The sequence below is a fragment of the Pollicipes pollicipes genome, unplaced genomic scaffold, assembly GCF_011947565.3.
Source record: "Pollicipes pollicipes isolate AB1234 unplaced genomic scaffold, Ppol_2.1 Scaffold_5724;HRSCAF=6776_pilon_pilon_pilon, whole genome shotgun sequence".
In the NCBI taxonomy this organism is placed as follows: Eukaryota; Metazoa; Arthropoda; class Thecostraca; order Pollicipedomorpha; family Pollicipedidae; genus Pollicipes; species Pollicipes pollicipes.
The window spans coordinates 46,114,302-46,135,324 of NW_023596746.1; the positions used below are offsets into that span (position 1 = coordinate 46,114,302).

At 51.2% G+C, this 21,023-nt stretch overlaps 1 protein-coding gene across 1 annotated transcript; it reads right to left on the reverse strand.

Moving 5' to 3' along the window:
• Positions 1-544: 544 nt before the first annotated feature.
• On the reverse strand, positions 545-20,636 carry LOC119102229 (endothelin-converting enzyme 1). The gene is made up of 15 exons (XM_037225595.1): positions 20,315-20,636; positions 18,442-18,670; positions 17,256-17,443; positions 16,663-16,820; positions 15,705-15,776; positions 14,812-14,967; positions 11,938-12,078; positions 11,293-11,420; positions 10,605-10,698; positions 7,184-7,608; positions 5,313-5,473; positions 4,360-4,493; positions 3,915-4,085; positions 2,509-2,588; positions 545-1,614 (listed from the first exon to the last, which is right to left on the reverse strand). Exons 1-15 carry the CDS (start codon positions 20,565-20,567, stop codon positions 1,506-1,508), a joined length of 2,499 nt encoding a protein of 832 aa, XP_037081490.1. The 5' UTR covers positions 20,568-20,636; the 3' UTR covers positions 545-1,505.
• Positions 20,637-21,023: the final 387 nt, after the last annotated feature.

The following is a 21,023-nucleotide window of genomic DNA, read 5'->3' on the forward strand; positions in this document are numbered from 1 at the left end:
AACGACTCAGGTCAGCATTTTGTTTTAGGAGCATACTGACTAGCGTAATATTCGTTGCTCATTCAAATGTAAAAAATGCAAAGCAGTCCTGTATGATTTTGGTAAGCATGAGCTTCAAAAGGTCGGTCAAGGCCACTGACCTTAAATGAGCATGTGACGTTCTGCTTAAAACAGTTATCTAGGTTCTAGGGGCCCTTTTGAAGACCAGCCTGGATTTGACCTTGTTTGACCTTATTTGACCGGAAGGTCATGACCTAGGAACCTCAAACTTTGACGTAAGAGTGAGTCCACGTACGGTCAATACACCCCGTTAATTTGGTGTATCTAGCTCTCTTAGTACTTGCGATCTCAGGTGGGTCAAATTAACCCCCACCCGAGCGAAGAGTATCCAACCGGCCACCCGGGCGCGTGTTGAACTTATTTTACTGACGCGCACGTCCGCGTACGCATGCCTGTCCACAATTCCTTCTTGCATGCTCGGTCTGCTTTCCATTCACAATACTTCTTCCCTTCTTGCTCTTCTGTGCACATCAAAACAAAACGTCCGCCACTTTATGTTAAGGTTTTGGAATATGCATCGCCAAGGAGAGGCTCTAATTAAAGTTTTGGAATATCCATGCCACCGCGAAAGACAAGCTCTCATTAATGCATACCGTTTATATAATATGCAATAAAGGTTTACACGGATGAACCTTTCATAGCTAACATCATCTAAGCAGACATGCACGTCATAGCGCCGGAAACATGTTTATCATAGTATAACATAAATGCGTTGCAACGTAAATAGAGCAGAATAAACTTGTTCGTTTAGTATCACAAAAGAGTGACAGCTGCAGCTAAAGACAAGACTCCTTCGTTTAGTACCACAACGGAGTAACAGTTACATTTAAACGCAAGCAAAAGGCGGTTCGTCAAACAGTTTTCAAGTCAGTGATCATTATGAAAACGGCTCTTTCACTTGGCCGCATCCGGACGTGTAGCAATGGGTGTGTTTCACGACCAAAGCGTATCAGTGTATAGATGCATATAAAACACAAGAAATCATTCGATATCATCAAACAAGTCATTGTGAAGCCACCCATAGATCCTTCATACTTGGATCTCGTGATAGGGAACGAAAAGGTGATGCAACCTAGACGTTACTGCTACCAATCATGCGGAAAACGCACCGGTGGATTAGACATACCGTACACAGGTCACTCGACTCGTGCCTCTATACGACTGCAGACTTGCTTCCTACAACCTGGGAACGCTAAGACTGCACTGACCGGACGGAACAGCCGAAGCAGTTCGATTTAACACGATTACGCTTCTTACGAGCGACTGCATATGAAGACCATGGGAGTCCGTGATGGGCGGTCGGAGACTACCATTGAACAGCGCCGCGCCGCCCACCCCAGATGCTTTATCGACTGCGACTCACTCCACACAGCTGCTCTGCTCTCTCGGGCCGGTACGCTCATAGCACGAGGCGGCGCGCGACACCAGCGCGACCTCCCTCCACCCTACCGCCGAGGCTGGATGGTGCAGGGCGCATGGTCGTAGACGGCGGGCACGGCCGAGCATCTGTACACCTGGCGGAACTTGGCGTGGTTGTACACGGCCGAGTTCACCCTGCAACGGAGCAGCGCGACGCGGCTCAGTAGCGGCTGCGACGACGGTGACCTGCCGCGTGCACGGCGAAGGCACGCGATGGTGCCGTGGGGCGCGCGATGGCAGGACGAGGGCGCACGATGGCGCGGTGGTTAGGGCGCATAATGGCACGATGAGCGAGCACGATGGCACGGTGGGGGGGGGGGGGGAGGGCGCACGGCGTCACGTGCCGAACTAGATGAGGGGTTGGTGATGACGCGGCCCTCGGCGCCGGCCTCTCCCGCTCCCTGTGATATAATGAGTATGACGTGGCTGATTTCACCACGTGCAAATGGATGCGCTTAGTGTGGTAAAGGACTGATAATTCTGGCACCAGCACATGCCAGAAACAGCCAAGGAGAGCCGTCATGAAAATCGAAAGCCTGCTCACATTAGGCAAACATCGCCGGAACACGTCTGATCTGGAGGGATCGGTTAAAAAGCGGGAGGGGGGGGGGGGCGGGGGGGGGGGGGGGGGGTGGCGCACCGGGATATGAGTCAGCCATCTGCAAGCAAAGTGGTCGGACCCCCGGGAGCGGACCGGTGACACTCGAGGCAGGATTCGCATGCTGCTGCTGCGCACAGACGGCACCCTTTCGTCCGGACGCGGCGCAGAGTTGACGGCTGAAGCTTACGTTGGGGGGAAGTCATCCGCGGTAGTATATGTCACTCGGATCCGAAAATTTACGAGGAGTTGCATTAAATGTGTGCAAGGGGCTCCTCGTAAACATAATTTTGACCAACATCAATATGTTTATCAGAAGTATGTTTACAACAGCGATGAAAGAGCTTGAAGGTTCGAAGTTTTCAGAGGGCATCACCTGGTCGTGGTCGACTACATGGGCTATGAAGTTACCGTAGTTGCTGAGTACTCACTGCAGATCCTCCGGTATAATGCCCGCCAGGCGATGCAGGAGGTAATTGGTACTGCCAGACCGCTTGGTGGAGCAGCGAGCCTGCCAACGGAAGCCGTTTCATCACCAAAACAGTGGCAGGTCGGTGAGCATCACACGACTCTTGGAACGGTACCGAGCACGGCAGCGACTACCAACACACCGGAATACCGCCGTTGGTCCGGGCCACGCGCACTGCGGCGACCTCTGCAGCGAATCTTCTACACATCTTACATTTCATCCAGAAGTCTATGGGGCGTGCCCTGCTCCCATTTCGGTTGTCCTGAGGTCACAACCAAAGCGAGGAAGACAGCGACATGAACTTTCAGTGCTTTCAGAGGAACACCTAAGATAAGTTGCATTGAAACACCAAGCTCAGTAGCCAAATCCTGGGCATTGGTGAGTTAATGAAACCGATATGCAGTATTTTTCTGCCGCCTAATATATTGTGTCCTTATACAATCCACTCGGATCGAAACACAAGATGAGTTCAAAAAATGTACAGGCAGGAAGCCAGAAGGCATTTTCCCAACAGTTTGTCTGAATACTCTATTTTGGGTATCTGTAGGTGACGATATTTAAAAGACACCATTTTGTTTTACTCGTTACGAATATACGCAGGCTTGAATTGCAAAAAGGAAGTGATGCAGTCAGTTTATTAGACGCTTACCAGAGTGCAGCTAATGAGCATGCATCCTCTCACAAAATGTCTTAAGGACAATTTTGTTTCATGGTCTAACACGACCTTATTTGACCTCAGCCCCAAACAAGATAACCTCCATGACCTCCTTGAGCTTGTCTTTCCAAACCATGATCTCCTTGCGCTCGTCTTTGACGTCTTTCGCCTTAGTCAGTCAACGTCGGTACACGCGTGTGCAACCCAGTCGAGCCTATCGTTCAGCATGTCTCTCTCCATCGCTCGGCTGTATCAGTGTAGAAAGCGGTGTGGCAGACATGGCGCAACCGCACCATGTTTCATTACAGGGCATATTCCACATTAGAAGGGTCACCGGAAGTCGTCCTCACGAACGCCAGATATGAACGCCGCGACAGTGCTATGTTTCTTGGCCTTAATTGCCGCGGGGGTTATGGCATGGCGGTATTTGAATGATGTTACTACGACGTCATGAATACTAAGGTGACTTTGAAATACTCTCCCCTACATACCTTCCCCTTTTCACAGGCGTGTACCTCAGAAACTAGAGATGCTTAGGTCTTAGGAAGGGCAGGACAGTGAATAACACCGGAAGGTCTTCGAGAAGGTTATTTCAGTTCAAAACCCCACATAAATGTGGAACACTTCGTTTCAGATCAGCACGGTGAAAGCAGCCGTGCAACACCAGCTTTCCTCTCCTTTACACTCTCCGCCTCCATGGCCGGCGCCCGTGCCTGCGCGAAGGCGAGGAAGAATGTCTGGTCGCTGGTCTCGTGCCGTAGGCCGGGTAGCCGGACGGGTCGGTCGGAGAGGGCCTTCACGCGCCGGTGCTCAGCGTACGCTACGCCCAGGGCGTAGTGCTGGCTGACGAGCGCGGCGGCGTTACGCTCCGGTCGCAGCTGCATCTGTTGAGCCAGCCGCTGTGTCATGACCTCACTGGTGTCGTGCTGGCTGGACACGCACCCGGCGCATGCGGGCGTGTGGCGCGAGCTTCGACGTGACAGTTCAACTCCCATTTCTACACACATTTAGAAAGCTAATATGGAATCAATGTTCTTGAGCGTCGGTGTATTTAATTTCCCGGTGCTATGAACCTTATCAGTCTCCTCGCACCGCCACCTGTGGGGAATGGCCGACTCGCGGCGGCGGCGGCGCTTTAGTGTCGGCGGCCTGGCGTACCTGCGGCACGTTGGTGTAGGCGACGCTCGGCCGGAGCGTGTGGTTCCTGTACAGGTCCAGCACGCAGCCGCGGTACGGGTGGTAGCGTTCGTACGTGGCGCTGTCCCACCAGACCCGGTCCAGGATCTGCGACTCTGTGACAGGACAGCACAGCTCTGGCAGCAGTCGCTGCTGGGCGCGGAGGTGCGCACGCGCCACCGCCACGCCGTTCCTGAGGCCGCTGTGTCAGCTGACGTCTGATGGACCGACGCCGCCGGGGTGGCCGTCACAAGGTCAGTGCGTGGGAGGCGGACATGGACATTCACAGATCGTGGTCGTGATGACGAATGAGTGCAAACCGTTAGATGTCGAGGGCCCTGAAGTTCAACCAGCATTCAGTGTAGTGTTATCGCGTGGTGAACAGACACAAGTGATGGTCTGCCACTACCAACCTCGTTGATGTCGGCATGTTGACGTCTCAATATCGTTGATCGGGCATCTCACCATTGTTGGTCCGGCCTGGTGTCTCACTATCGTTGGTCGGGCATCTCACCACTGGTGGTCTAGTGGGTGACACCATGTGGGTGTATCACCACTGCAGTTCTCACCTCTCACAACTGTCAGTCTGACACTAGGTTTGCCCGACATCTCGTCATTATTCATCCTGCATATCACTGCTGTTGCATAACATTTCACGATTGTTAGCCTGACGTCTCACCAATGCTGACATGCTCGGTATCTATGGCATCTTCTCACGCTGGTCTAACGCATCACCACTCACTGTGGGTCCAGCCTGGTGTCTCACCATTGTCCATGTGACGCCTGCCATGGTTGGTCTATCTTACCATTGTCTGTCTTGGAGTCCCATCATTTGTTGGTCTGACTAGTCGTCATAGGTCGAGCGCAGTGACGTTTATGACGTTTCGCCATTGTCGGTACGCACCATTAAACGCTGGTCTGACCTGACGTCTTACCGTTGTTGGTGACCGTAAACAACGACAGATGCGTGCCGACCAACGTCCCCAGCGCCCCTGAGTTCACGTAGTGGGGTATTTGAGGAGAGAATATCGGACTTCGCATCATGCCGGCCGGCACTGCCAGATAGTTGCCGGATGTTGAGCTCAAAATCTGGGCACTGGAAGCACAACAATACCGTTAGAGAAGCGACCACGGCCAGACCCGCCCAATTCGGAGTTTAAGCGTTCCGACAGTCCGATTTGTGTGACGTTGTGCTCAGAGTCAGGTGGTTCAACACTCTGGGCAAATGGACTGACGTTCCGATCAGGTATTCTTAAACCACCCATAGACGACAGGGGGTATTGCAGCGTCATTGTGAGACATTACGCTCCCAGGGCTGAATAAGGCTAGATACATATAAGGTATCCATGGACTGTCTTTGCGATTATGAACAAGATGAGCATAGGTAATGTTCTGCGGCTGGGATCAAGGTCACATTCATGCCACATGATATCAACTATTCTGTTCTGGTTTGCAAAAGACTTTTCACGAATCAATTCCTGACTGCAAGTAGCATTTACACGGCTTGTTGAACAGCAGACCACTACGGAATCCCACAATCTTACGCTGTACTATTTACATGGGGTTAAATTACATTTTTTATGTTCCTTGACCAATGAAAACCATCTCGCATAAATGGTATTCACGAGGCAAAAACAAACGGATGCAGGTGACAATCATTGACGAAATCCGGCAAAAATAAACGACATGATTTTTTTTTTGCCTTGAAACCTTTTTGCATTGCCTGTTTCGAAAGCAAGGATTCCAGGTCGGCCACAGCCAGTGGTATAACCCATGAACTTTTGGCGCGGAAATAACATTAGCACCCATGCAAACCACATTGTCATGGTCAAAGGAGGACACAACCGTCCATGCATGGCTGCGGAGCATTCATGCTTTAATTCAAGACTCAAGATCAACTTTAGATAATGGCTTACGCCAACCTAGAATGCCTCTTGGAAACCAGAGAGTGGCATGCTGGGATTTCAAGCTAACATAAACAAGAATAACAGCACTACAACGCATTACTCGCAGGAAGTGCACATTGAGCCACGTTCAGGGCCAACACGCCCTACATCAAAGTTGACTAAATCCGTGCGCTGACTTTATCTAGACCTGAAAATGTCAGTGTTTGGCATAAGGCTTTGGACATCATGTGAGGTTAGCGCCAGTTATTCGGAAATATTTCATGACGTTTGTTTTCAAACGTTATCAACGCTTAAGGTAATTTCTCCCGGGTACTGATTGTTTTTAGGCGAACAGTGCGCATCACAATGTTTCAGGATTGCCGTGCACATTAAGGACTGTGATGACCTAATCCGCCTACATGGAACTACTATCGTTTTTGTTTTGCTTTCCACCTGAACAACAAAGTTTTGTGGGTGAACACAATCCACGCCATTACAAACTTAGGTGCTCAGCACCACTACATCCTCACTGATGAAAACGAGCAAGCTGGACTGCTCGATCAAGCTGATTCCTAATCGTGAAATCTGAACCCAGTCTTTGCCTCAAGGACTGCTTGTGCTCTGCCCATGGGGGTAAACAAAATGACGCAGCAGCTATTCATATTTCCTAAAGATGTAAATTCTACCTCAATGAGTCAAAATTTAGGTTAGACGTCGGATTGACGGACGCGAAGCTCCGCGTGGGATTCTCCCTGCAACCCTCGTTTGAGTTAGAGGTAAATGACAGCGGCATGCCTCACTCACCACTCTCAATGTCATTCACATCGCAAGAATGTGCGACCGCAAAGTCCGTGTCAATGCACAATTAGCCAGCACGTTCGGCTAAAGGTCAATATTACCACTGTTCGTCATTGACTCACTGAGTGGCTTTGATGGTCCAGCGTTGTTTGTTGTTCCCGTACCGCAGTCGGTTGCGCAGCACGATGCGCTTGAATAGGTCGATGTTCTTCATATTCTGGAAGAAGTCGTTTGGGACCACACCAAGCGGTTCGTAATAGCTATCCAGTTCCTGCTCGCTCAAGATCCACTTGGGGAAGCCGAAATGGAAGGTGGTGTTGCTGAGAATGGTGCTCGCTTTGTAACGCACGCTCTCCGTCATCCACGGTTGGAAGCTTAACTTGAAGGCGTCCACCATCGTCTGCGTGAAGTTGGACGTTTGGCGCACCGTGTCCAGCCCGATGTGGTCCTTGACGAACAACATGCCCATCGCTTCGCCCATGTGCTTGTCCAATACGTCGAGGCAGTACTCCTCCCGGGACTGGAGCTTCCGGGAGCGACGGATCACCTGCGGCAGTTGGGCTCGGTCAACGGCTGGTTCGCACGCGCACCCGCCTCGGTCAACGGCTGGGTCGCACGCGCACTCGCCTCGGTCAACGACTGGGTTGCAAGCGCACCCGCCTCGGTCAACGACTGGGTCGCACGCGCACAACAGAGACAAGCTGATCAGAACACAACACAACAGCACAACAGAACCGTGATGATCAGGAGGCACAGAAAGGTCCGACACATTCGCTAAAGATAAAAGTCGCCATACACCGGTGTAGTCAGCCGCCAAAGGCGCTCTAGCTACGAGCCTTTGGGACCACGGTGAATCTAGAACATGGTCTTGATGTCCCGAAACGATTGGCAAGCCCCGTGGACATGGTTCAGGGTCAATGCTTCGAGGCAAAATGCAGCAGACATGTACCTGCAGATAATGGGGCTTTCGATCCATTCAAATGATCAAATTGAGGTTATTATACCTTGATTGAACTGACGAATGGACAGGATTCGTCCGATGCTTTGTATGCCTTGACAATGTCAAGAGATCTCCCGAGGGTGTCTGTAACACGAGCCAACCCTTGGCAATTCCCTTGCAATTTTAATGTCACCGTGCAGAACCGTATTCGAATTTTACAAAGATCATGATATGCTTATAATCGCTCAGGTTTGAAAGCTTAGCTTCGTGCTCTATAGCTTTAGCTTTATCAAGCGGTCATCTGAGGTATAAAGCCGACTCCTAGCGCAAGGACATCCTAGATGTGCGATGATTTCAGCCTCATCTTACGAAAGGCAGCTGGAGAGCCGCCGTTAAACGCATAGTCCGCCTGGCGTCAATTCAATGGTCATTAACACGCGCCCGGATGGCCAGTAGGATACCCTTCACTCGGGTAGGGGTCAATTCGACCCCCCTCTTGAGATCTCGGGAACTAAGAGAGCTAGAGACACCAGATTCACTGGGTGTGTTGATCTGTACGCGAACTCACTTAGGTCAAAGTTTGAGGTTCCTAGGTTATGACCTTTGGATTAAGTCCGTCCCGGTGGCTCAGTTGGTTAGAGCGCCTGCCTTCCGATCCACCCACCCGTGGCAGGGTGGGTTGGAGTCGCTTTAGGGCGCTCGCTATTTGCCCTTGGCAGGTATGGCCTGCGGCCGGTAGCAGCGGTCGCGCTAAACGTCAGTTGACATCAGAGGGCAGGACGGACCGTGCCGAGCATTGCGGCACCTCAAGCTTTCGCCACTAAATTCTGCCGTTGCCTGGAATTGCACGATCGGATGGTGGGGGTCAGGGCTCACGCAAAAAGCACTGCTTTGCGTGAGCGCTGATGCCAAAATCCATCCATTCAAAGGGTTTGGATCAAATTTTTAAAAAAAATATAAGAAGGTAAAACAACGACAAGTTCCAGGTTGACTTCCAACGGGCTACCAGAATCTAGATAACTGTTCTAAGCAAAAGGTCACATGCTCATTTAAGGCCAGGGACCTTGTTTGACCTTTTGCAGATCACGGTGACCAAAATCATACAAGACTGTTTTGGGTTTTGCGTTTGCATAAGCGACAAAGGTTACGCTAGGCAGTATGCTCCTTAAAAATGTTGAGCTAGGTCCTTATAGGTCAGTGACCTATTCTGACCTTTAAGAAGTCCATAGAAGGTGTATAATGCGGTTCCTGTTGTCACTAAATTCGAAATGAGCGCCAGGAACTACCCCATACAACAGGCGCTAGAGTAATAAAACATGTTGGTTTTGACCTTGGTTTAACCTTCATATCTGACCTTAGTCAATGTAATTTGTCCATTCCATTGTTGTGTTGCCTAAGAAAATATTTCAGAGATGTATGGCTTTGTCTAACACTTCGTTGTTGGACCAGGTTGAAGCATTCCCTAGAAATTACCTTCATTGAAACCACAGCCTGACTTTGACCTACCATAGATCAGGGATCTTACAAGGTACATCTAATTTTTTTATGCCAGACGATCCGCGATTCCATTGTCTACAGCTGTGAAAAATTGGGTGCGGCTACGCCGCGCTGTTCGGAAACCATTCAGGGAAAACCTTCTGGGGAGGGAGGGGTCAATTTGACCCCCACTCGAGCGCGTGTTAAAAATGTAAAACTGTGTCTGTTGGCACAACAGGCACCATGCCAAAGTCAACCAGCCCTGCGCTCGCAGCAGGCTCGGCAACGGCAGGTGTTTACGTCACCGCAGCTGCGTATGATTCATCCCAACAGGGATAACGGATGTCAAACGTGACGTGGCGAAAGCCTGGCATTTTGCTATTCACGAATCACTGAGCGCTGCAGCAAATGGCACGGCCGCTCGGTGGCCCGGTGGCGGAACCGTGGTCGACAGGTCCTGTTCTCGGTAGCGCGGGGCGGTGTTAGCCGAGCGAAGCGGGGTGCTTAGCTGTCGCCCTGTTTGACGACAGAGGCGGAACGCTGCGGATACTGAAGCCGAGGAACGCTTATCGTTAGAAACCATCACCAATTAGCACTAGTTAGTCGAGTCCATTAGGGTTGAGCCGGCTGGTACTGTGACGACTTTACATTAGACACTGGTCAAGTATTTCGAATCCCAGCACGAGTTGCATGTGGCCATTGACGGAATTAATGTAGACAGATGTTCGGACTGCAAGTTACCATTGCGAGTGGTCGCAAAAACTGAATGTATTGAACAAAATCATCGAAAATTAAGGCTGCGTGTGCTGTTTGATTTCCGCTTATCTCACAGCGGTTGGTATAAAGTTCTGCGGGAAAGCGTATTATCGCGGCACACACAGTACAAACGTGATATCCGATTACGTACTTGTCCCAAATGCTATTTAGGTGCGAATGTGCTTTTATTGCCCTATTTTCATGCTGTATTCCATCTCCGTACCTTTGTCAACACTTACTCTCACCAGATTAGACGGGTTATACACTGCTAACAGTCTTGTTCCGCCGGTCAATAACGATTGAGAAGCCAATGTCATCACTGTAATGTGAGACAGCGTAACCTATGTGCGAGTGTGCGGGGATTTACTAACCTCATCTAGCCTCAGCTTTTGAAACGCGTAATCGACGCTCATGCCCATGAGGTGTCGGCGCACCACACACCATACCAGGTAATGGTGCAGCGCTCTGAAACAGACCGGTTCGCAGCACGCATGGAGATAACAGCCGTTTCAGTTAGGAAGAGTCAGAGGCATGATTGTGAGCCGTCATATATTAGCACGCAATGCTGACTCTTGTCGAATAATTCCTTCCACCACTAGAATGCGGTGACGAATACTCGATCTCAACGTATGTGCACATTTCAGCATGCATTTGGTATGCAAAACTCATTACAATACACGCGCCGCAAAACGTCCCTAATTTGGCACCGCAAAAACACTTGCCTTTGCTGCAAGACAAGGGGTGATAAGTTAAACCGAGCGGGCACATAGAAACATTTATGGCGTTTCCTTACTTTAAAAGGCATACGCCAAAATGCCTTCATGCCTTTGTTAAGGCATATGCCTTTTAAAGTAAGGACATGCCTGTGCCTTATGCCTTTATGCCATAAAACCACACCTCCCTCACTCTAGCCTCTCTGCGCGCATATGCCAAGTCATCGGATCACTTGTAGGGCAAGGTCATGCAATTTAACACAGACATGGTGGGCCCAGTGTTTCAAAGCACACACAAATCTCGGACGGTTCGGTTAGACTGGCCTGCCCACGCCCCATGCCTCACCGTTTAGACTCGCCGTCGATAAGTGAGCCAAGATTGTCCATGAAGTGGTAGCGCGGTATCTCCACCACGGTGGATGGCGACACTATGCCTTCGCCCATCAGATCTTCAAACAGTCCCATCCAGTCAACCTGACGCAGAAGAACGACAGTCTTGATTTTGATCAGGTTTGGGGAAATTAAACCAGTGGCACATGCCATGCAATCAAGCTTTCAGCCATGCTGACATTAGCAGCACGTCTTTTTTGTAGCCCAAAACGTCATGTTGTGATATCATAAACGAGCATCAATGAACACATGGGAAGCTCAATATCCTCTCCAAACATCATTGCAATGGCGTAGGAGTGTAATATCTGATCTCCGCTCGTTTCTGACCTCGCGCCCGCCAGACCAGTGTCTGGACAGCTCGACCCGACCCGACCCGACCCGACACCGACTGCAGAGAGGCCGGGATTTCGGCCGCTTGGCGACGCATTCCGCGCCCAGTAACACCGTAGACGATCATGCTCATTGTGGTGAAGCACTAAAGCAAGAAGGAAGCCGAGGGTCGTAAGAATCGAGCCCACCACTTCACGGTTACAGTTCTAGCAGCCAGCCGTGCCGAGCTGGGAGGCCTCTGGCGGTGAGCGGCACGCGGCGCGTCCCCGACCTGCGGAGTGCGCCGCTCCAGCTCGCTCAGTGTGAGTCGGAAGACGGGCGGCCGCAGCCGCAGCAGTCGCAAACCGACGCTCTGCCGGCGCGAGCGGCGCCGGCCGCGGTACAGAATCGCGCCGGGGTACCGGGTCGATATCTGAAACAGGCCGGGGGGCGTCCGGCTGCGGGTCCGCGGGCGACGACCGGCCAGACGAGCAACAGGCACTGGTGACCGAGAGAGGCGCCGGGGGGCGAGACAATGGAGCGCTTCAGTCACAGGCTGGCTTTGTTCACCAGTGAAGCTGGAATGAACTTATGTTTAAAAGTCGTGCCCTTCCTCACAATCTAAGCCGCCCTAATTGCGGAACTACACTCTCTCAAAGGTGTAGTGCAGACTTTTTCGGGGAGACTATTCCAAGGTTACCCAGGCATCCATGACGCCATAATAACATCATTCACATGCTGCCATTCCACTGGCCATGCGGCGATCAAGACCAGGAAAAAAAGATTGTCGAGTCGTTCATACTTCATGCTCGTGAGCATGGTTTCCAGCCATAACGTTAATGTTATCTTAATGTTATCAGCGTTCCACGCTAATGTTATCAGCCATCTCGATCAATGTTATGCAAGGAACGACGATGTGATGAAACAATGACGCATTGGGAAGCGTAGTTACTGAACAGACCAATTGTCCTGTTTAGAGCAGCCATATCCACTTACAAACATACCAATAGTTATAAAAAATCCTATTTCATCACATTTGCTATTTGCTTTGATATTCTCAGATGCGGAACGTTTTGTCTAAAATGACAACGTAATTCGAGGGCCTTCTATACCATGTCAACGGGGGCAATCATCCTGGGTGGGTGGGGGTCAATATGGCCTCCTGAAGGTTTGTGCAACACAATTTTGGAGAGGTACGGCGAAGCTGCGCTTAACTGTACAAATCTGTTGGAAATTAAAGAGCAGATCTTTTGGTATGCAATTGATACATCTCTTAAGGTACTGACCTACGAAAGGCCAAATCCAGGCTGTGGCTGACGATGAAGGTAATTTTAGACAATTATTCAATCTGATGAGCCAACGGAATGTTGAACTAAGTCATATATCTCTGAGACAGTTCCTTGGGCATTATAGCAATCGAAGTTAGGATTAAACAAATTGCATTGACCTAGAGTTAAGTATGAAGGTCAGACTAAAGTCTAAACCAACCTGTTATTTTACTCGAGAGCTTGCTGTATAGGATAGTTTCTGGTGCTTATTTCAAATTTATTAGCAGTAGGGACAACAACATACACAGTTTAACACAGTTCCATATCATCTAGAAATTTGGTGTCCCCTAGCCTAGACCACAAGGAACGCGAATGTTCTACATTTGAAGATTTTGAAGCATTCAGATATGATGAAGTAAGGTCACTCATAATTTCCGTTCTCCTTTCAAGTGTAAAAGACTGCCAAGACGACAAAATTTCACTGTTTAGTAACATGTTCCTCAATACGTCATCGTTTGATTGCGTCATGGTACGTCTTTACGACGTCAGAGTCACTGCCAGACTGAATGTGTCAAAACTGCCACCACAGCAGACGGGCCGCCCCACCTGCAGTACTTCAACTTGCCGAGAGATGGGGATGTGCTGCTGGAACATGTTTGCTAAACCGAATATTGTGACATGCTCATGTTTTTGCCCTTTCTCGTGATGTTCTTGTGTATTTGACCACGATTTTGTCTTGTTTGATGGTATTCATGTGTTTTGTTATGGTGCCTTTGTTAAGATATTCGATCCTTAGTCTTATTTCGTTCATAACTCGTGCCACTACCCAAATGTCCGTATTGTGTAGCACAAAACTCGATCCGCATTCGAAATTTACAGTCAGCGCATTGCATTGGTCTGTTAGGTACACTAAATCGGTTCGTCCAGATTGCTCAGTTGGTTATAAGACCTGCCGTCCAACTCACCCGCCTGCGGCAGGTTGGGTTGGAGCCACTCTATTTGCCCTTGACGGGCGTGCGTACGGCCGGTGGCAGCGGCCGTGCCAAAGGTCGGCTGACGTAAGAGGGTAGGACGGACCGTGCCGAGCATTGTGGCACGTTCAACTCTTGCCGCCAAATTCTGCCGTTGAACTGGAGTTGCGCTATCGGATGGTAGAGGCCGGGGCTAATACAACAAGCAATGCGTAGCGTGATTTCTGATTGCATAATACATCTATTCAGAAGGTTCGGATTAAGTCTTTACAACATAAGAATTCGTTAACAGCCAACTGATGCCCGTTGATGTAAAAAATCGTGTTGACATACGCCAGATACCAATAATTCCATGATTATACTTTTCTCGACCTTGAGTGCTGCGTGGCCAGTGAGACGGTGATATTCGCGCTGCGTTTTTATGGCGCCATGCATGTCTGGGTAACCTTGAAATAGTCTGTTCGAGTTAGCCTGCACAATTTCGTGGGTATCAAACTCAGAATAATATGGCTTTAAATCGTTGCAAGGACATGGCTGTGAAATGCATTGCACGATCCTAGACATGACCACCTAAGTTTAAAACCCCAGAAAAATGTAGAACAAGCCCTTTCAAGGAGGCCATGTGTTAATATCTCAGGGTTAGTGATAATACATCAGGGATGGTATCTACGTCAGGGTTAGATTCTCGTGAAGTAATTCTCGGGTGGCGATGAGTAGAACGAAATGGCTCAATCTACCTCCAAAGTATGTCAGAAGACATTTTATACCGAACTTGACTAGCTTTGTTCCCGCCGTGGGGGGCTGCCCGCCCAACTGAACAGGAAACGCACGCCCGAGGTATGCTAAATGCCATCCGAAGGCATTTGTTTTTCCCACACAACACTTGTGGTATGATGAGGCCCAGGCGTGAGCACAGACGACGCTCACATTGGCGAGCTTGGTCTCGACGTTCATGACGTCGTCGACGAAGTTCTGCAGACAGTGGTGGTCACAGGTCCTGTTGAGCGCAGTTACGTTGACGCCCGAGTCTCGCACCAGCATCGCCATGACGGTGGCCATGGTGGTCTGGTAGGCGGTGATCATCTGGCAAGCAGCGGCCGTTCAGTTGCGGAGCAGCGAGGACGGCTCACCAGCGCCGGCACCGCGAGGACGGCTCGCTAGCGCCGGCACCGTGAGGACGGCTCGCTAGCGCCGGCACTGCGAGGACAAATCGCCAGCGCCGGCACTGCGAGGACGGCTCACCAGCGCCGGCACTGTGAGGACGGCTCACCAGCGCCGGCACTGCGAGGACGGCTCACCAGCGCCGGCACTGCGAGGACGGCTCACCAGCGCCGGCACCGCGAGGACGGCTCACCGGCGCCGGCACCGCGAGGACGGCTCACCGGCGCCGGCACCGCGAGGACGGCTCGCTAGCGCCGGCACCGTGAGGACGGCTCGCTAGCGCCGGCACCGCGAGGACAGATCGCCAGCGCCGGCACCGCGAGGACAGATCGCCAGCGCCGGCACCGCGAGGACAGATCGCCAGCGCCGGCACCGCGAGGACGGCTCGCCAGGGACGGCACTGGGCGGTCGCCCGGCCGATCGCGCCGCGAGGGAATACACCATACACACATCTCAGAGTAATGTGGTGAAAACGTTGCACGCCTAAAAAGGTATAATGATTTGTAAAATATAAACGTTAAGGATAAGATATTCAGCGACCTAATACAACTCAGCTGAAATGTGGATGAATGGGAGTATAAGCCTAAAATAATTTTTAGCCTTGCACAGTTGTCTTTAGAAGGCATGGAGCATATCTAACGTTGCTCTGTTATACATACCCGATTGTACGGTGGTATCGTTGGATTCAGGTAAGCTGATGTGTACGGGATTCCCGTGCCAGATTTGGTGATCTGTAATCAGGTGATCAAACGTCACAGTTTGGAGGTTTGCCTGAGTGATTGAGAGCGTGACCAGGACGCTTGGAATAATGGATATGTCAGGATACGTCATACGTCATGCGTCAATGACGTATGGTCCTGGCCGGTCGCTTTCTCCACATTTATGCTTTCCTTCGCATTTATTTCAATTGCAAAGAGGCCACCGCACTGTTAGGTCGACGTTAATGTCCGTAAAATCCGCGATCTTCGTAATTATTAGTGTCAGAAAGCAGACAGTTTGCGATACTCGTCTACGCAACTTATTGGTTAGCTGACTGGTATATCTGTTTAACATGATATTTGGCAAAAGTTTGCTCTTAAACGCAAAATGGTACAACTGAGCCATACAGTGCGTCCCAGATATGGCCCTCACTGTACCGGCCGATTCTGCAGAAAGAAGCGCTGTGACATCACCGTGCATTTTGTAACGTTGCTTCGTACAAATAATGTCATCTCCAGGCAAATGTCCTTAAAACTGAATTGCTGCCAACATAATCTACTTGCTCCTGCAATCAATTCAGTTCCAATAATAAAAAAAACATGTGCAAGCCCTTTGAAACGGGTGACTCGAGAAACTAAGGTAGCAGGCTAAATGTTAGAACATTTAGCAGTTTTGTCATGTATTTAGTACCCTTTCAGTTTAAGGCAATTTACGGAAGCATAATGATTACGTCTACATTGTGCAGCACGCCACGTGCTCAAGGATGAACAATCCTCATTGGATTGTCGAACACGTGCTCAAACAATACACAATCTTCATAGTGTAGCACAACGTGCGCTCAAACATACACAATCGTGCCACGAACGCACGCGCGCGCATACAAGCTTTTCTATAGATACAGATCTCGCTGTTACTTACTCTGAGCATGTTCTCCGTTGGCCTGCGCGGGTTTCGCACCCAATAGAAGTTCATCATGGCGTCAGTCCAGTGCTCGTCGTGCACCTTCCTGAACGTGGAGTTGAACTGCCAGAGCGTCTCGTCCCAGGTACCGAGCAGGTCCAGGCCTCCGAGAACGTCTGACGGGCGTGGAGTACGGTCAACACGCCGGTGATCACAGCAGGTCCAGACCTCCGAGAACGTCTGACGAGTGTGGGATACGGTCAACACACCGGTGATCACAGCAGGTCCAGACATCTGAGAACGTCTGACGGGTGTTGGGTGCGTCAACAGGCCGGTTATCACAACGACATTCTGAGGGAACCACAGCGACACTCAGTTTTGCTGGAGCTCAGCTGCTTACCTCTGGAAACAGTTGCTGACCAGCCAATCATTACTTGAAGATTGTAATATAGAGCTCCATGCCTAGACAGCCTATCATGTATGTGTATAAAGAGATGGTATTCTTCAAAGTCACTGAAAAGCAAACCACTCTGGTCAGCGTTAACCCTTGTCCTTGTTAACATGGTCACTATTGACCAAGATGGCGAGGTGGCCGACGGTGATCGGCTCACTTATAAGCTTCACCATCCTCTTGCCGGCCTTCTTCATGTTTTCGTAGTCATTGAGGCAGCTGGAATAGAGCGTCTTCAGCTTCCACTGGGTCGAATCCGGGTTGAAAGCCTGTGGCGCGTCCTCCAGCAGCTGCACCACCCTCTTGTCGTTCTTGTCTCGTAGCCAGTCGGTTGTCCTGAACACCTCGCTGCCGGAGGGATCGACCGGCGTCAGGTGACGAAAGCCACCTAACATCGGCGCACGTACAAGCGGTTTTTCACGTGCTAAGAGCCGTATAGGCTCGTGGCGCCGTGCGCGTGCAACCCGGTCGCGTATTCAGAGACACGAGGTATGGCCGCTGCCGGTGAGTCACGCAGGGTGCAGCAGCGGCCGGCTGACAGCACTGGCGCCCCCCTGCCCCCAGGCCCGCCTGACGCGGACACAAGACTGGAGCACACGAGTCACTGCTCCGCTTCACCCGGCAGCAGGAGCAGGTGGTGGGCGTGGTGGCGTTTGCTTTCAGTTGCACCTGGCCCGACAATGAAGAGCCATGTTTGGGTGCGCGAAATTTTGGAGGTAAAATCAAAAGACGTAAGTTGTTAGGCTCATTTGTGAGTAACATTATGCATATAGATAAGACAGTAGTAATAGCCCTATTCCTCGTAGACAAACCGGGAGAATGAAGAGATAGGTGCGTTGATATTTCGGCAACAAGCCTTTATCAAAACATGATTTTATCTACTAATATTCGTTTCCATATAGACATGTTGCCGAAATATGAACGCATCTATATCTCCATTCTCCTGGTTTTCCACGAAGAGTATGGCTATTACTACCGTCCGAAAAAATAATGAAATAGGCCAAAGGTTACGAAGCTACAATTTTGTCAACGCTGCATCCATTCGTCAAGAATTTGCGCACCCTCCGTTGCATATGAAAAGCACCCATTGAGTCAATTGGTCAAGGCGGCATTCTAAATTAATTCACCGTCGCGCGTCACAGCTGTCTACAACCGATCAAGGGGAAGCTCGTCACGCTCAGCTTACTGCTGCATATGTGGAACTGAGGCTGGGCTAAAATGGCTGAATTTTAGGCGACTTGATTTGATGAGTGAGGAAGTGCAACGCGTTCAGTCCACCGAGCAGGACCAGCAGTGCTGCTACCTTGCCGCCAAGGTATTGAACAAGCGCTTCAAAGGCAGCTCACCGAGAATTGCGCCGGTCAGGAAGCACCTCCTTGAAGTTGCCGCAGGCATAGTTGTAGAAGTCATGGCAGGGGTCGGTGGAGAGGTTCATGACGCGGATCATGTCGGCTGCCTGGTACACGCAGTCGGCCTGCTCACACTCGCGCAGCTGGCTGACATGAGGTCGAGCGGTGGGCGGCGGCGGGGGTGCCACTGACGGCGGGTGGCGGCCGCGGGACATATACGCCACCACTGAAGACCGAATTGACGTAAATGACTATGCGATATGCATACAGCTATCAGTGTGAAAGTACGGCCAAACGTAAATTCACTTTTTAGCTATGGCAGTGAGGCAACTGATTTGCTGTAACAGTAAGGTAACAGTAGCAGTCAAGTGAACAGTAACAGTAAACATGAAGGTGGTGGTCTGAGCGGGCTCGAGATTGCGTAAGATGTGCAGCTTTCGTACGGCACGCGACGAACTGACGCGTGTAAAACATCCCATCATGCAGTCATCTCTGGGTCGGCAAGATGACGTGATGGTTTTGTAAGGCCTTGTGGGAACTGGACCGTGCCGGATTTTAATTTGAAGCACGATTATCGCCAGCTGATATCCAAAGTGCTGCAGGCAAGGTTGTTCAAACATGCTGGAAACATCAGCACTGTAAACACAGCCAGAATGATAAGAAAACCATGACTCTCACGGGCTGCTAAACACACACATTAACATGACAGCGCACGATGAGCAGCATTTCACAGTGTGGGATGTTTCGGTTAAAGTTCACAAGGTATTATCCCTGCTCTGGTAGCACGGAAAACTGGCCGGTGTCAAAAAAGTATTTTGAGCTGTCCAAGTCCTTTGGGCAAACATGACAGGAGGTCACCTCGGTCAAAAATACCCAGCACCTCTCAGAATAGTCTCATAAACGGCAATACTTCACTGATACTCGACAGCGGAAGGTGGGCGTGTCCTAACATCTGCGCTACAGCGATCTGCGACGCAGTTTACCCTGGCGTGTCGTTATTCACTAAAGGTACACGCCACAAGAACCATCATGATGAGGCATGAATGCCTCTCTTCATGCGAAAAGCCTGTTTCCCAGCTTTAGGTGGCCTGGCATGGTGATCAACTTGTTTCGTGCATGCCTACTCGCAGAGTGTTGCCGGAAAGTGTAAAACCTTTCGTTTGATGTTTACAAGCGTGCAAAACTGCATGCTTACTAACACGGCAAAATCGCTATACCTGAGGTACAAAATAGACGATGCAGCATGTACTATGCGTATGCTGCTCGTGCTACATCTAAGGTGTCCACCTGGAGACGAAAGCCTCAGTACTTCCTGGCAGGTAAGAACGACAGCAGAACTTCTAAAAAAAAATGGTCCTCAAAGCATCAAAATGGAACCCCGATCCACAGTTGTCTCCGCACTGAACAAAACCAGTTTCCTAAGCAAGTGGCACGCTTTGTCTGCAAGTGGGACTCTTTGTCTGAAACGGCCCCTATGCCCCGTTTTGGCTCTTCCTAAGCGAAATCATGACTAACCACTGATGTGCCCTTACCACTCTCCAAGAGATAAGGGTGTCACCTGACCAGACATATGTGTTGATCTATTTTCGACAAGTTCAGTAAGCACGGTCACATCATGCACGTGACGTTGAGGAAAAAGCGCAGCATTTTGGTAACTCCAAACAATGGGCAATGTTCTTTCAACGTCTTCACCAAACTCTTCACTCTTTGCTTCGCTTGGAGCCAACAGAGCAAGTCTAGACATCACACGCACACACTGTTCTGAGCAAGTCTAGTCGTTTCCCAACGTTACGGGTGCGATGATATCCGGACCTTGCGGCCGCGCCTCCTTTATACTGTCCCAATCACCGTCACCGGGAGCCCTGCTTACCCATAACGACGAAGAGCATGAGCCCAAGCGCAGCGAGGGCCTGCCAGAGCCGGCTCTTGTGCAACCGCCATCCGCGCACGTACAGCACATCGCTGGGCCCAGCGCCATCCACCAGGCCCGCCTTGTCGGCTGTCGTCGTCGTCAGCGGCGGCGGAGGCGGCGGCGGCGGCGCCACCGTCTGCGTCACGTCGGGCGAGCTGTCGGCCACCTCGCCGCTCTGGGTCAGCGCGAAGGTCGGGTTCTCGATGCGCATGGCGGTGCCGGCAGGCGCGGCGGCGGCCGGTGACTGGCAGAGCGGAGCGGCACGTCCCGCCGCCCGCTGCGCGGCGAGCGCCACCCGGCCCCGGCACGTCCCCCGCCCGTCACGTCAAAGGTCACAAGGTCGCGCCGTCAGCGCGGTGAGCAGGTGAGTCGGCCGCGCCGGCGGCAGCCCAGGCGCGTGGTGTCAGTCGTCTGCACAAGGATCACTGCGGGGTCGGACGCCGTGCTCTTGCTGCCGATACTGGTGGCCTGGCCCTCCGCCGACACTGGGGCGAGTCTCCGGTCCTCCGACGGTCCTCCTATAGTATCGGCTGCTGACGTGCGCACTCAATCGTGCCGACTCGCCGTGCGCGCCTGCCGAGTCCGGTGTGGTGACCAGACTCCGGGGCTGCTGCCCTGTCGCTTCCCGACCCCTGCTGTCGCCTGTCGACGCCTGCCGATCCGTCGC

Bases quoted from the DNA above. Each gene is read 5' to 3' on its own strand.
- LOC119102229 (XM_037225595.1), bottom strand. From the start codon at position 20,567: ATGCGCATCGAGAACCCGACCTTCGCGCTGACCCAGAGCGGCGAGGTG. The intron at 10,699-11,292 runs GTGAGGCATGGG...GGTCTGTTTCAG, and splicing joins ATCGACGGCGAGTCTAAACG to AGCGCTGCACCATTACCTGG. The intron at 2,589-3,914 runs GCACGGGCGCCG...TTCCGTTGGCAG, and splicing joins TCTTCCTCGCCTTCGCGCAG to GCTCGCTGCTCCACCAAGCG.